This window comes from Ctenocephalides felis, unplaced genomic scaffold (assembly GCF_003426905.1).
Source record: "Ctenocephalides felis isolate EL2017-DRISC unplaced genomic scaffold, ASM342690v1 CF-g0.4_SCAFFOLD_03192, whole genome shotgun sequence".
NCBI classification, from domain to species: Eukaryota; Metazoa; Arthropoda; class Insecta; order Siphonaptera; family Pulicidae; genus Ctenocephalides; species Ctenocephalides felis.
The window spans coordinates 38,058-52,218 of record NW_020539346.1 but is presented as its reverse complement, the minus strand read 5'-3'; the positions used below and the strand labels follow the sequence as shown (position 1 = coordinate 52,218).

Genomic DNA, 14,161 nt, shown 5'->3' with positions numbered 1-14,161 from the left:
CTTCACGTATGTGTTATCTATACACATCAGAAATGTAGATTAACTTTTTTACATTTGTGCGTTTTCTAGGCTAGATTTTATATCTAAAACGCCCAAAAGTTGCATTTGACAGTTTTTACTATCAATTCATATGAAGAAAGAAGCGTTGGCCTATGGTACGATCTATTTTATCGAAGAATTGACCCCTTATATGTATTATTAGAAATATCAATTTCTAGATTCGTATTAATTATAGATCCGTACTATTTTATATCTTTTTATAGAATCTTGATATTACATCTGGAATTATTTTAAACTAAATATTTTTATACAAACTAATACAATGGAGGATGTACTACTAAAAATCGGGCGTTGCACGAATAAAAACTTTATGAATAATTTATTGAAGATCCATACGTTTAAACTCCAATTTTGTTATCAAAATATTATGCATTAAGATAACATTATAATCCAATTTTTTTTTCATTAAAAAATCTAAATTTATTTCGGTTATTTTATATCTTATTCAGTCATTGTTATTAGCAATAGAATATTGAAATTTAGAGGAACCAAAAGAATCAAGATGTTCTAAGGGGTTATATTGCATATTTAATACACATTTCATTGTTGATGGAATGTATTTATATGAATACTAAAAACTGCCATAAATAAAAAGAATTAGCCATAAATTAAAACCATAAGCATATGCTTATTAAAATCTCACAAGAAATATTAGCCATTCTTATGAAATATTAGCCATATTAATATATATTAAATTAAAATGTTGAATTAAAATGTATGGATCTTCAATAACCTTATACAAAAATTACAAAAATTATTTATGTACGACGCCTTTCGTCAGTTTTCATATATCTAAGCAAAATATAAATACGCATGAATTTTGAAAATTTCTGTTCTGGAACTCTAGAAATTTCGATTAAAAAGTGTTCTAGTATATTTCCTTAAAACAAATCTTTGGGCTATTTCTAATTCCTGAGGTTCAGTAGTTCAAGGCATTTTCCACCACAGTTTGTTCAAACAAAATCAATGTAAATAAAGGCACTGTCACATGATGCATATCTTTGATATAGTATATAAAAAAATTAAGTTGTAATAATTACAACTTTTTAATATAATATATCGGTATTATATCATAAAACCCCATTTATATATCATCTGCATACATTTCATCATCATACAAAATAATACCGAAGGTATTGCAAAAAAGCAGTCATTTATTTTTTAAGCTACGCTATAATAATGAAACTATCTCTATTTTAGCCTGTAAAAATTACCATAAAACAGAAAAGCTATTTCCTGCTTTTAATTATAAGATAAATATTTATAGAGAAAATATATAGATGCTTATAAATGATAATATGTTCATGAAATTGTTGTAGATTTATTTACAGAACAGGTTAAAAATATTTCTGAAATCATTTTCTTTATTTTTTATGTTTACTTAAATGAATCTATAACATAATGATAATGAACTAAAATGCTCATTCAAGAATTATTTCACGTAAATGATTACTCGTATAACGCATATTACCCTACAATAGGTTATTCATATTTAGAACTATATAAAATTAAGATGTAAAATATTCTAGAACCTCATATTTAAATTTTATTTTGAATGTACATATTATAATTTAAATTTGATTTATTAATTTTGTATATTTTGTACATATTTATATTATATTTTAATTAAAAGTCAATATATTATAATTTGGAGTTTTATTTATTTAGTTTTATTTACTAATTCAAATAATATTTTATTTTTTTAGTCACAACCGTGGAACTCATTTATTGCAACTTTGAAACAAAATAGTTTTTATTTTGTATTTTTTCTCAATTTTAATTTTTAATTTTTTAATATTTATATTTCTGCGAACTAATTCTATCATAATCATCTTCATCATACATATTCTAATACTTCATATCAAAGGAAATATATGAATTTCTAATAAATCTATGTAATTATTTAATAAAAAAATCATGTCTAACTTTTCTACTATCCTTTTATAGACGCATAAGATTTATTAAAAAAGACAATATATACACCCTAGCGATATTTATATACATTAGATAATAAGAACATTAATTCGTTGAAAATAATTATTTACAAAATTTTACAATTATACAAAGTTACATGTGAATAATACGTGTAAAGTATTTCAAACTTGCATAATATTTTGTTAGAATTTAGAAAATGAAATGGCATTTTCTGAATTTTTGATGATTAAAAATTGTCATCGCACAACATAGATTTATTCAGTTGCATCTATTTCAAATCATATAAATTTAATACGTAATTATAAAGTATAATAGAAGTTAATATTGTAATTAAGACTGGTGCATAAGTTTAATACATAAGAAAATATATTTTGTACTGATAACGATTGATTTTTGTGAATAATTAAGTTATTCTGAAGCCAGGCGAAAAATTTAAATTGGAATACATGGAAAATGATTGGAATTTTTTGCAAATCTTTTTATACTAGTTTATACTAGTTAATCCGAATATGATAAAGTAATATGTAAAATCAATGATAAAATGTCGATGTAAAAATTATTAAACTAGATAAGATTTCTAACATCTATGCTGATTACAATAAATTTGAATAGAGTGTTTTGTCCTTATATCAGCTTAGAAAATATACCGAAAATTTTCAAGTTATCTATAAAACATCACATTTATTAAGTAGAAAAAACAACTAAAAGAAAGATTTGTGAAAAAAAAATTTCCAAATAAATTCCCGTTTGCATTTGTTCCTTGTGTTATTATAAGCAAATCGCACTGAGAAATCAAAAATTAGGAAATTGACTATAATTGGTTGTTATTTAAAATACGCTATTAATGTACTTTTTTTTTTAGCAATTATAGTCTAAATTGCGGAAGAATTTTAAACTGAATTACTTCAATTTATCCTTCTGTAATAGTTGATAAGATTACTTTAGAAAAAATCAGCGCTGCAAATTACCTAAGGATTTTAAATTAATATTTTGGATCGATGAAATTCAATAAACCACTTTAATATGGGAAAGAATTGTTCGAGTAGATCGAGGGTTCTTTGCCAACACTTATTTAGGAAATAGCACATTATATATATTAATCTTTACAATTTCTAAATATATTTAAAATTAGTAAAAAGCATAATTTGAACCAATCTTAAAAATTTGATTATTTAAGTTAATCAAAAAATATCAAAATACAGTAATATTAATTTTTTTATGATTAAAGTTTGCAGATCAGATTTTCTTAGTGCGATTTCTTCAATGGAATAAAAACTATAACCTTGCAAATGAATCCATGCATCCATCTCGACTTATAGGCATAAGTATATAACATAAATAATGTTAATGTTAAGTTCTATATATATATACTATAAATTGTTAATGAATAATTACGCTATTTTTGCTAATCGATTTTTTGATCCATTACTAAAAGGATCGAGAATTCTAAGAATATGAATATGAGGCAGTATGTTAAGCTTCACGTAAAACGCGCAATTGTTAAGACGATATTATACATTAGTTATTATACATACAGCATGCATAGAATTTAGAAAATAATATTAAAAAAGATATATTATTATGGCTATTGTAAATACGAAAAAGTTTGTATCTATTATACATATGAATATATTGAATGCGTTTTCAAATAATGATAAGTTTGAGAAAGAAGGCCAATAGTTAATACATTTATATGAATACCGAATACATGTGTTTTATTTATTACTTGATAACAATTTTATATAAAGTGCTTAACATAGTAATTCGCATCAATAGGAAATTTTTTTTAGTGATCAGATAGATGTATTTATAGTAGAAAATCAGATAATGATCGATGCCGGTGCAACTATTACTATAAAAATTTAAAATCACAATTTGAGTGCAATATTAATACCAACATACACAGTCAACATGAACTTCTATAAAATTATATTTTATTTCTATAGAAGGACACATATATGTGTCTACTAATATGACAGAATTCAGTAATTATTGTATAAAATTCAACAGATGACTATTCGAAGGCAACCCAGGTGTTATTCTTTCCAGTTATAATTTATTATATTTAATCAGTATTTTTGACTTCATTATTTTTAGAGCAATGCCCTGAAAGCCTATTTTCAAGTGATATCATAGTATAGATCAATGCCTCAAGTGAAAATCTAATATTACTACTGCTTGATATCTACCGAGGTGAATATCGAATCTAAAACCAGTGGTTAGTAACCAAGTTTTTTCTTTTTTTTTTCTTTTAATAATAATCATTAGAACATGTCAATACATTCTATAAATTATTTTGATTTACATTATTTACATATAATAATATATAGTACTTACCCCAGTGGGTAATTGCCATTTGGATCAAAGTTTTTCCATATGATTTTTTTTATTTTATCATTTTTGTGAAAAAAACGGTCAGAACTTAATAGACCCATAATATAGCTGTGGTAATAATTTCCTTAACTGTTTTTGCTTTTCAGGTGGAACACAACACTACTAGACCTAGCTCTATTTGATGGATTTAATTTCAAAGTATCAATTTATTTCATCCAATTTTTTTTTGTATAATAATATAGGTCATTAATGCTAGCCCGGGTTTTTTACCTAATAATTTATAATATGCTATATTCATTAAATATATAAAGAAGTGTTCAAATGGTGAAAGAAAATAAAAGGTTACAATTTTCTTTTTAAAAAATCGAAAAGCATTTTATATTGATAATATTAGAATATCTCTAATTGTGATAATATTCAATTTGATTCAGCAATGTCGGGTAAGAGCTATTTTCAATTAAAACATGTTGCCATCTATCTGGCAACTTTCTGATTGAAAGTCTTAAGCTCTAACCACTAGGCTACTGAAAACCGTAATATAATTCAGATTTCTTGATACTTTGATACTCCCTATCTCAGAAATTTGATATAATTCGGATTTTGAGATGGACTTGATATATTAGATTAAATGAGATTACCACTAACAAATGCATTGACGTTAAAGGCTATATATAAAAAAATAATTTTGCAAATAAAAATTCGAATTACCATTAACCAATGTTCGAATAAAAACTCGAATTTACATTAACAGTTTAATTTTCTTGTACACTGTAAGTTCAATTTTATTTGTGTACCAAATAGATTGATTATGTTTACGTACCTTAATTATGATACATATATATTTGTATATATCGTATAATTATGTACACATTCATACTTGTTTTTTGTTGTCAATTTCTAACATTTCCGTTACTCCGGTAACCATTCCACCACCATTCCATATTGATCACGATATAGCACCGATTCGGTTGAACCAGACAAATGAAACGAATGTTCTAATACGAGTCTAGAGTATATCGATCATCGTATATGTCATTACTAAAGCATTAACAATATTTCTAAACTGTAACATAAATGATAAATATCTATACAATTGATGAGCATCACTATGATTAATTAGATAATAAGCAGACTGCAAATTAAAAATATCGCGTCACCATAAGATATATAGAATAAAACCACTATTTAGCTTACGATATATATTGATCTTCACTCTACAACCTTCTTGTTTCTTTTGTTAGTGTTTTAGTTATTATAAGTTGCAGGTAAATATATTCATACATTTATATCCTCTACCCCGAAAAGCCACGAGTTAAATAAAAAAGGCCTGGTCAAATCTTGGGCAACCATTATTTTAGAAAACAATTCCATTCCTGATACAAAACTAAATTTTCATATACAATTCGTTGAATGAAATGTAAATAGATGATTCTGAATTGTGAGCTTGTGCACAAATTTAGTTGTAGCTTTATTTTTTTTCAAAAGTATTGACAACTCAATGATCATGTCTCGGATGGTGACCCCATCTATATTAGATATATTCTTTTCTTAGGTTTTTTCTAATGGTAATAATTGCTATTTTTGGGAACGGTTATTCAAATTGAAAGCATATTTTTAACTTTCATTAGGGTAAGTTATATAAAGTAGCGCAAAAAAATCTAAAATAGTTTTTTTTTGTATATCTTGACGTTACAAGACCCTCATCAATATTTTGGCATACTTAACAATTTAAAGAAAAATTGTATGTATTTATGTGTGTGAGCGTATGTATGAACATGAATTCTCGTCGACGATTTTGAGAGCACGGATGAACCGATTTGAATGATTCAAAAATTATTTCACTTATATTGACGGAATGAAGAATTGATTGAATTTTTGGAATAACAGGTCCAATGATTTCGGACTTCGAAAAAAATGTTCAAAATAATTTAAAATTCTATTCTTCAATCTTTTTTTTTCAAAATTTTAAATTAAATTATGAAATGGAAAGATCCAGAATTTGCTTTAAGGCACGGTTTAAGGACAAAAAACTAGTTTCATTCATATTTTCAAGTGAAAATATGAAACGATTAGAACCTCTGGGGCTTCCTAATTACAAGCTTATTGAGTCTGGAACAGCTCAAAATTTTGGAGGTAGTGATGTAAAATGCATTTGCGATGATGTAATTTAAATTTAATTCTTTTTAATTTGGGATTAATATCAATTATTTCGAGCAGTTTAAAATCACGTATTCTATAGTTAGTAGTTAAATTAAAAATATTAACATATAGTTATTTGCTAAGAATATGAATAAAAAATATGAAATTTATTGTTTAAAATGGCATAGAATTATTCCAAAATGTTTTAATATTTAAATCGTGAATATATAAAACAATATGAAATAATTTGAGAAGCTTTCGTATTTCAATACACCATACGCCTAGTAATCTCGGTTAGACCACCATGCAGGAAATGCTAGTGCTAGACGGAAAATAAAAGAAAATTTGCCTTCTACTTCGGAAGCCAAAAGGTATATAAAAGTCGTACACCTCGTACAAAGTGCATAAAATACACAAACAACGGAAGCAACGTGTAAAGGGGCACTCAATAAAGCACCAGGGGTGATTTTTGAACCGGTGGATTTTTTACGAATTTATCGACTAAACAAAACATGATCTTGGCGACAGTGAGGACGAAATTCAGCCTATGCAGGGACGCGGAAGGAATCAGAGATGTTTATAAATATTGCGATTTCTATTTGATTTTACGCGATTTCAGATAAAAAGATGTTTTTGAAACCAGTGTCACAAAATATGATTAATTCGAAACGGGTAGTGATGGTTGTGGTAAACTGAAATGTGTTGTCCGGTGATGATTGAACGTAAAAAAGAATCTATGTTAAATTATTGTGATAAAACTAGTGATTTGTGTGAAAATGTAACAATATCGAAGTGTGAAAATTGTGACTTGCTTCTTGAATATTTACATACAAAAATAACGATATAAACTAATCGATTTATAAAATTTATAAAAGCATATTTGAAACAAAAATTAATTAAAATGTGAATAAATACAACACAATACATATTTTAGAATTCAGTATTAGAATTAAGTTATGTATCGGTATATAGTACAAATTTTTATTATTATTTCTGGATTTAATATTGCAAATGGGAAATATGTGGAAGGACATTTGAAAACGTTTGAGGTAAGCATTTTGAAATCAATAATTAGAACCAATTTATTATTATATTAAAATTATTTATTATATTAAAAAATTGAACTATGTTGAAAAAATAATTAATGAAGCTATAATTTAATTTTAATATCTTTATATCGTAAATAATTTAGTTTTTATATATAGAAATGGGTTTTTAATTTGTATCATAATAAATAGGGTTTTTATTGGCACTTGTAAAAATTCCATTATATTAATTAATATTAGCCTGAATTTCTACTGCACTTTTTGTAATTCAATAATATGTTGATATTTTTTAATTTAAATAATGGATATTTTTTGTTTAACCTTCATATTTATACTAAATTCATCAGCTCTCGACATAAGAAATACTATGCTATTAGAAATTAATTTATTAAGTTATTAATAATTTATTAAGTTATTAGAAATTAATTGCACAAAATTACTTCAATATCGTTATAAATATATCTATTGGCAAAGCATTTGCAAATTAATTCGTTCTCAAACATTGATCTTCCTATTCATACAATTGTCATTCGATGATTTTACAGAATTGGGCTTTCTTGGCGAGATTTTGCTTTCTATCTCATCATGGCCAATATGAATATCATATTGAATACAGTAAAAGTTTAGGTGTACCAAATTTGCTGCTCTATTATGACAGCGAAACCCAATGGCCAGCAGTGTATAAAACAAAGAAGGTAAAATGTTCAGAATATAATAATATTCCTTAATAAAAGTCGTATAATCTGAAATTTTAGTAGTGACTAGTACCTAAACTAAACGTATCAAAATGAATATCTTATAAAATTTGTAGAGACTTACTATAATTATTTTTAATATGAAGCAGAACTTTACATTTCTTTGATTTCAATTTTTTTCTAATTTTAGCCGAACCGAAATTTAGCCGAAAATTTAGGATTTCTAATAAAATATTGCTCTACAAAAAATTATTACAAAGCACCTAATATTTGTAGTAATAAGAATATAAATTGATTGTAATAAAGTAGTATATGTATAGAAAGTATAAAACATCATTTAATAAATGTGTTTTCTGTTTTAAAGTTTTTGTGAGCTAAATTATTTACCATATTTATAACACTTGATTCTTAAAATTAATTTTAGACATGTGCTCAAAAAGAAGCTGTCCTTAGCATTCAGGACAACCAAATAATACCATTAAGTACACTTTATCCTGATAGTATAAGATCAGGATGCTACATAAGAGATCCGGCAACCTCAGAAGACGATAATGGAAAACATATAAGGTATTATAAATTTAAAACTAAAGATTTTGTAAAATTATATAAGTAGGTTTAGCAATGTAATCAAGGTACTGAAGAGGGATCAATTATTAATTAAATTGGAACATTTCTAGAAACGAACTAAATCGAATAGAAATTTCTAGAAATAAACGAATTGTATACATTCATACAGATAGCGATAAAATATATTCAGAAATCAAAAATAAAATAATAACATCATATATTATAAATGCTTTGAAAATATAAAACTGCTCGTCATCTCGTTTACAAGGAAGTGATTAATTATTGGCTTTGTAATATATAGTCGTCGGAATTTCTATTTATCTAAATTAAATGTGAACATGCTTCATCGGCAATAAGTTTATTAAATCCCATTCAAAAATGAGAAAATAGTAAATAGCCATAATCCTTACGAAGTTTACTAAGATTTCATTGAATTAATTAACATTTGCCTAAATTTCTACTTCACTTTTTGTAATAAATATAAACCAATAATAAGTTAATAATTTTGAACATTATTTCATAAATATTTTCATTTTATATTTTATATACAAGCTTCATTCACACTAAGATGAATATAGAAATATAAAATATTGAAAATTTTAAATATAAGATATTGAATCATAATATATTATTCACTTAACCATTTGAAAATGCTTTTACTGTGGAGAACTAAATTTGTATTTCTTCGACATATAAAAATATATCGAATATAAATTAACATACCCTTCTTGTAATAGTGGATACTTATGTAAATTGCTTATGTTTTCATATTTGATAAATAGATTCAGTAGTTTAGTAGCTACTTTAAAGAAAAATGAAGAAATTAAAAATGCGTTATCTGACCAGTCTTGTAGCATATTTACCAAATAATACAAAATACCTCTCATCTATTATATCATAATGTTTTTAAATTATAATTGTTTCAAGTAGAAATACAACAAAAAAGCCAAAATACCCGACCACTACCGAAGATGCCACATATTTCGATCAATTTCTAAAGACTACTACTGCAGATTATACGACTACAGAAGAAAATTTTAATATCACTACTAGCGATACCAATGCAGAATCCACAACCATGGAAGAAATAACTACTATAAATTATGAAACAAAACTGGAGGAACAAACTGAAAATCTATTTGATCCTAATGTTTCACTTAAAGAGGTAATATAATAAATTGAATATTATTTGCAATTATTGTTTTTTTGTGCTGTATAAATCATTGAACATATTTGGAAAGGAGGGCTCTAAGGTAGATGCTTAACACTCAATATGATGTAATAGTAACCCTTTCGACTCGAATGCCGCCGCACTGGTGGCACAATTCATATGAATCTCGGAATTCGCGATTGGAAGGGGTTAAAATATGTGAACATCTAATAAGTGAAAATTTTGCAAGAAAGTTCTTTTATTATGAATATTCGATTTGCTTCGAATTTTATATTTGGCATGAATATAGTTTATTTTGCTTATGATGGAATTGGTTTTATTAATTTGATTACAAAAAAATTGGCGTTGCATAAATTATTAATGTAATTTTTTTATATGTTACTAATATTTTTCCAGAATTCAAGAATAAAAAGGCATTCATTGGATACTGAAGGAAAAGCTACTCTGACGGTGGTGTGTAGACAAAAAGGTAGATTCTTAAGTGCCAGAGAAAGATGGTGGTACATTGCTGTTAGCAATTGCAGGACCAACAAGGTAGTTATGATAAATTTTTTAAAAAAATATTGAATTTATACTTTACACTCTAAATAATATAATCTTGATAATAGTTATGTTTTAGCAACTTAACCAAAAACTTAGTTAAATTTTATTTATGTATATAAGTACTCTTGCAATAACGTATAGGACTACAATGTACAACTTGATCTGAGAATTTATATTAAAAAAATTAATAATAAAGAATAATATAATTAGTTAAATTAAAATTAAATTATAATTTAAATAAAATAAATATTTTTTTATAATTGAGTTTAAAATAATTTTAATTTTCAATTTGTTGCTTCCAGGGATTGGACATTCGTTATAAATTTCTGATGACCAACGGAGAACCTGGCGATTACTGGCATGAACATTTCTCTGCCGATGAAATGTGTAAGTTTATCAATATTTCTGATAGAACCTATGCAAAATCAGTGATTGATTTGTTGATTATTTCTTCTTTCTATTACAGATATATTGCCTATACTAATGTTCTACTGCATGGTGTATCTACTCATGTTTCTTGCTGTATTAATCTGTTCTGTGGAATTGCGTTCAAGGCATTTGCTCCACACCACATATAAAGTTTTTTGTACTTCTGTGGTTTTGCAAGAATTTGGAATATTAGCAAACAGTATTGCTTATGTTAAATATGCTTTATCGGGACTTGGACCACATAATACGTTGGGTACATATATACAAATATCCAATTCGGCATAAGAATATTATTCAAGTTACTACTTCATTATACCTTAATTTCAGGTAGTGTAATTATGGCATCAAGTGAAGTTGTATTTCTCACATTATTATTGCTCATGTCGAAAGGGTAATTATATTTAAATATGAAGGGTGATATATTTAGGAAAGAATTCAATTTAACATTTGTATGACTATTTTTTAGATTTACCATAACCCGAGCAAGACTGTCAGGCAAAACAATTATAAAACTAGTGGTTTTCATCAATACTTATGTGATAACGTACTTCATTTTATACGCGCAATCTGAAGTAAGTTACTATAACTCATGCTATTAAAAAAAATTTACTATGAAAAATTATTCATATTTGTTTTAGAAATTTGATCCTGGAGAGGTTTTGTACTTGTACGAATCAGTAGCTGGATTTGGACTATGTGGTCTAAGAATAGTCGCCTGGGGAATCTTTATATGCTCTGTAGCTACTACCATAAAAAAATATCCCGAAAAAGTACAAATTTTCAAAAATATAACGATTATCGTTCATAACATAATTTAATTAAATTTATTAATTTCATTGCAGGGTACTTTTTATTATCCTTTTAGCGTTTTTGGATCTTTGTGGTTCATTTCTGGGCCAGCTTTCATATTGATTGCAAATAGTCACATCGACAACTGGGTCAGAGAATCTGTTGTCTGTGGAGTCCAGTTATTTATAGCATTTGCTGGACATGCATTCTTTCTGGTAATTTTGGTTCGACAATTATTTAATTTTATCACATAATGTCATTTAAATAATTATTGGTTTTTATACATTTTACAGTTTTTAACTGTACCATCTCGAGCAAATAAAAACTTTCCATATCACATTCGAACAAGTCAAATAGGAGTGGCAGAAAATCAAGATGGAGATTTTGTTCATCATCCATACGAACCTAGCCAGCAAACTTATATAATCCCATTAACTAGGTATTGATATAATTTAAATTAAAAAAAACTAATTTTTTTAAAAAAAATTTTGCTCTCAACTAAGTGTACTAAATTACAAATTTCTATAGTTTTACTGGTCTGTAATTCAATTCTGCCGCATGACAGACCAATGTTATTGCAAGGCAACGTTATAAAGAACTTATCATACAAATTTGTTCTAAATATTGACAAAAGCTATGAGGTTGTTACGATTTTTTCAGGTTATCAGAGTCACAAATGTTAAAAAACGATGTTAGATAAGGGAGTCTTTCTGACTCAGGTTCACAACATACGCTTAGCGTTGAAGTTAATGTGTAAAACGCCTAAATGCACGGCAAATACATGTCATTTCGACAGTATTCAGTATGATTCAGTAGCATAATGTATGGAAGTTGAGCGCAACATGGCCTTGCCATAACATTTGTCTGTTATGCGGCAGAATCGGTCCCTGAGCCACAGTCTATGACCATAGTGATATAATTTCTGTAGCATTGCATAATATATGATCAGTCCATCATAAAACATTTACCAAAATATGTCATAAACTATTTATCAATTCTTTCAGAAGAACTGAAGAACTCCTAAATGGCGTGTATTCTCAGTATCTCCCTAATGGTTCAGCACACCTGAACGAGCTGCCCCCAATACCAGCTCGTAGAAAATCCCACATATCCTTCCCCTTGGAGGAACCCAGCGCGCCATCTTTAACGCACCTAGACGGAAATAATACTCAACCAACTTCTCCAAATTTCCTGCAAAACTCAACAGGCGACTTGAACGAAAACCCTGCTTCACCATCAACAAATGTTCAAACCCCAGAACAATCTAAAAGCGGACAACGTACACCGACATCTGACACCATCCTGACGCCAAATGTCGACGAGCAATTCGACAAGCTAAAGTCCAACCCCTTTGTGATTCAACCCCAGGCGGCTAGGAGGAATAAGTTGTTATTGCAGCCGTTAGATCGCAGCAAGATTACTTTGAAAAATGCGGAAATCACAAGACTCAGTTTTAGGAGGGGTGGACAATTAAAAAATGAAACCGAAGCCAATGGTGATATCAAAACGACGGTCCCGAAGCTTTCTGGGGAAGAGGAAGAAGATAGTAATGTTCCTCTGCATTTGTTTGCTTCGAAGAATTTATAGTAAATAATGAAGATTGTGTGAAACCTTTTTAGGCCTTACGACAAATAACAATACTTAACCATTTATCGATAGTTCAGAAAATTTTTGCTACTATTTAGCAATTCTTTAAACTGTTCTGAAATAATCGAAGCCAAGATGTTGCAGTAGTAAAATAGCATGCGATGCGGTAGTTATTGAGTTTATTTAAAATCTGTAAAATTGTAAACTTACATAGCACTGCTCAGCTATCTATAACAAATTTATACGAATTTTTAAATTTTAACCAATAATATTGTCCAAAATTTCTCTATTGTACTCTCAAAACATCTTAAAAATTAAATGAAAACTTTGTGATAAAAAATATTATAAAATTTATCAATAAAGTTTAATGAAATCATTTACAAAATCATTCAGAATTATAATAATTAAGTTATTAATTATTAATTAAAGATATTGCGATGAAACAAATTACTAAAATTGAATTTCGCAAAATATCACTACAACTACACGCACACACGGCCTTGTGTAGAGAGTAAGTTATATAATTTAAAATGATATTTATATTTTTACACTTTACATAAAATACACAGTATATTACATTAAGATTATAATATAGATTTACTATATATTTTGTATTTTAAAATTGTGTTTATATGCGTGAAATAAAATATATAAAATTATAAACAAAATATAGAATATTTTATTTTATAGTCATTAAAGGTTAAATACGCTTTTAACAAAACACCCTTGCAATTTTAACACATACGACATATGCGTCAAGAGATTAAAACACTGATAATTTTAAATGACCCTTAAATTCGAAAGAATCAGAAATAAATATAGGGCAAACAAATGGTTACTAAACAATATATCGAGATCAAAATGTC

General features: G+C 27.0%; 1 protein-coding gene across 1 annotated transcript; it reads left to right on the top strand.

Annotated features, from left to right (window-relative positions):
* The first annotated feature begins 7,424 nt into the window (after positions 1-7,424).
* LOC113381899 (transmembrane protein 145-like) lies at positions 7,425-13,295 on the top strand. Its single transcript, XM_026620548.1, has 13 exons — positions 7,425-7,517; positions 8,060-8,209; positions 8,634-8,776; positions 9,707-9,941; positions 10,344-10,481; positions 10,793-10,877; positions 10,957-11,172; positions 11,247-11,310; positions 11,386-11,491; positions 11,558-11,689; positions 11,762-11,923; positions 12,002-12,147; positions 12,713-13,295. The coding sequence occupies exons 1-13, from the start codon at positions 7,425-7,427 to the stop codon at positions 13,293-13,295; spliced, it is 2,253 nt and encodes a 750-aa protein (XP_026476333.1).
* The last annotated feature ends 866 nt before the right edge of the window (positions 13,296-14,161 follow it).

Bases quoted from the DNA above. Each gene is read 5' to 3' on its own strand.
- LOC113381899 (XM_026620548.1), top strand. From the start codon at position 7,425: ATGTATCGGTATATAGTACAAATTTTTATTATTATTTCTGGATTTAAT. The intron at 8,777-9,706 runs GTATTATAAATT...TGTTTCAAGTAG, and splicing joins GATAATGGAAAACATATAAG to AAATACAACAAAAAAGCCAA. The intron at 11,311-11,385 runs GTAATTATATTT...ACTATTTTTTAG, and splicing joins TTATTGCTCATGTCGAAAGG to ATTTACCATAACCCGAGCAA.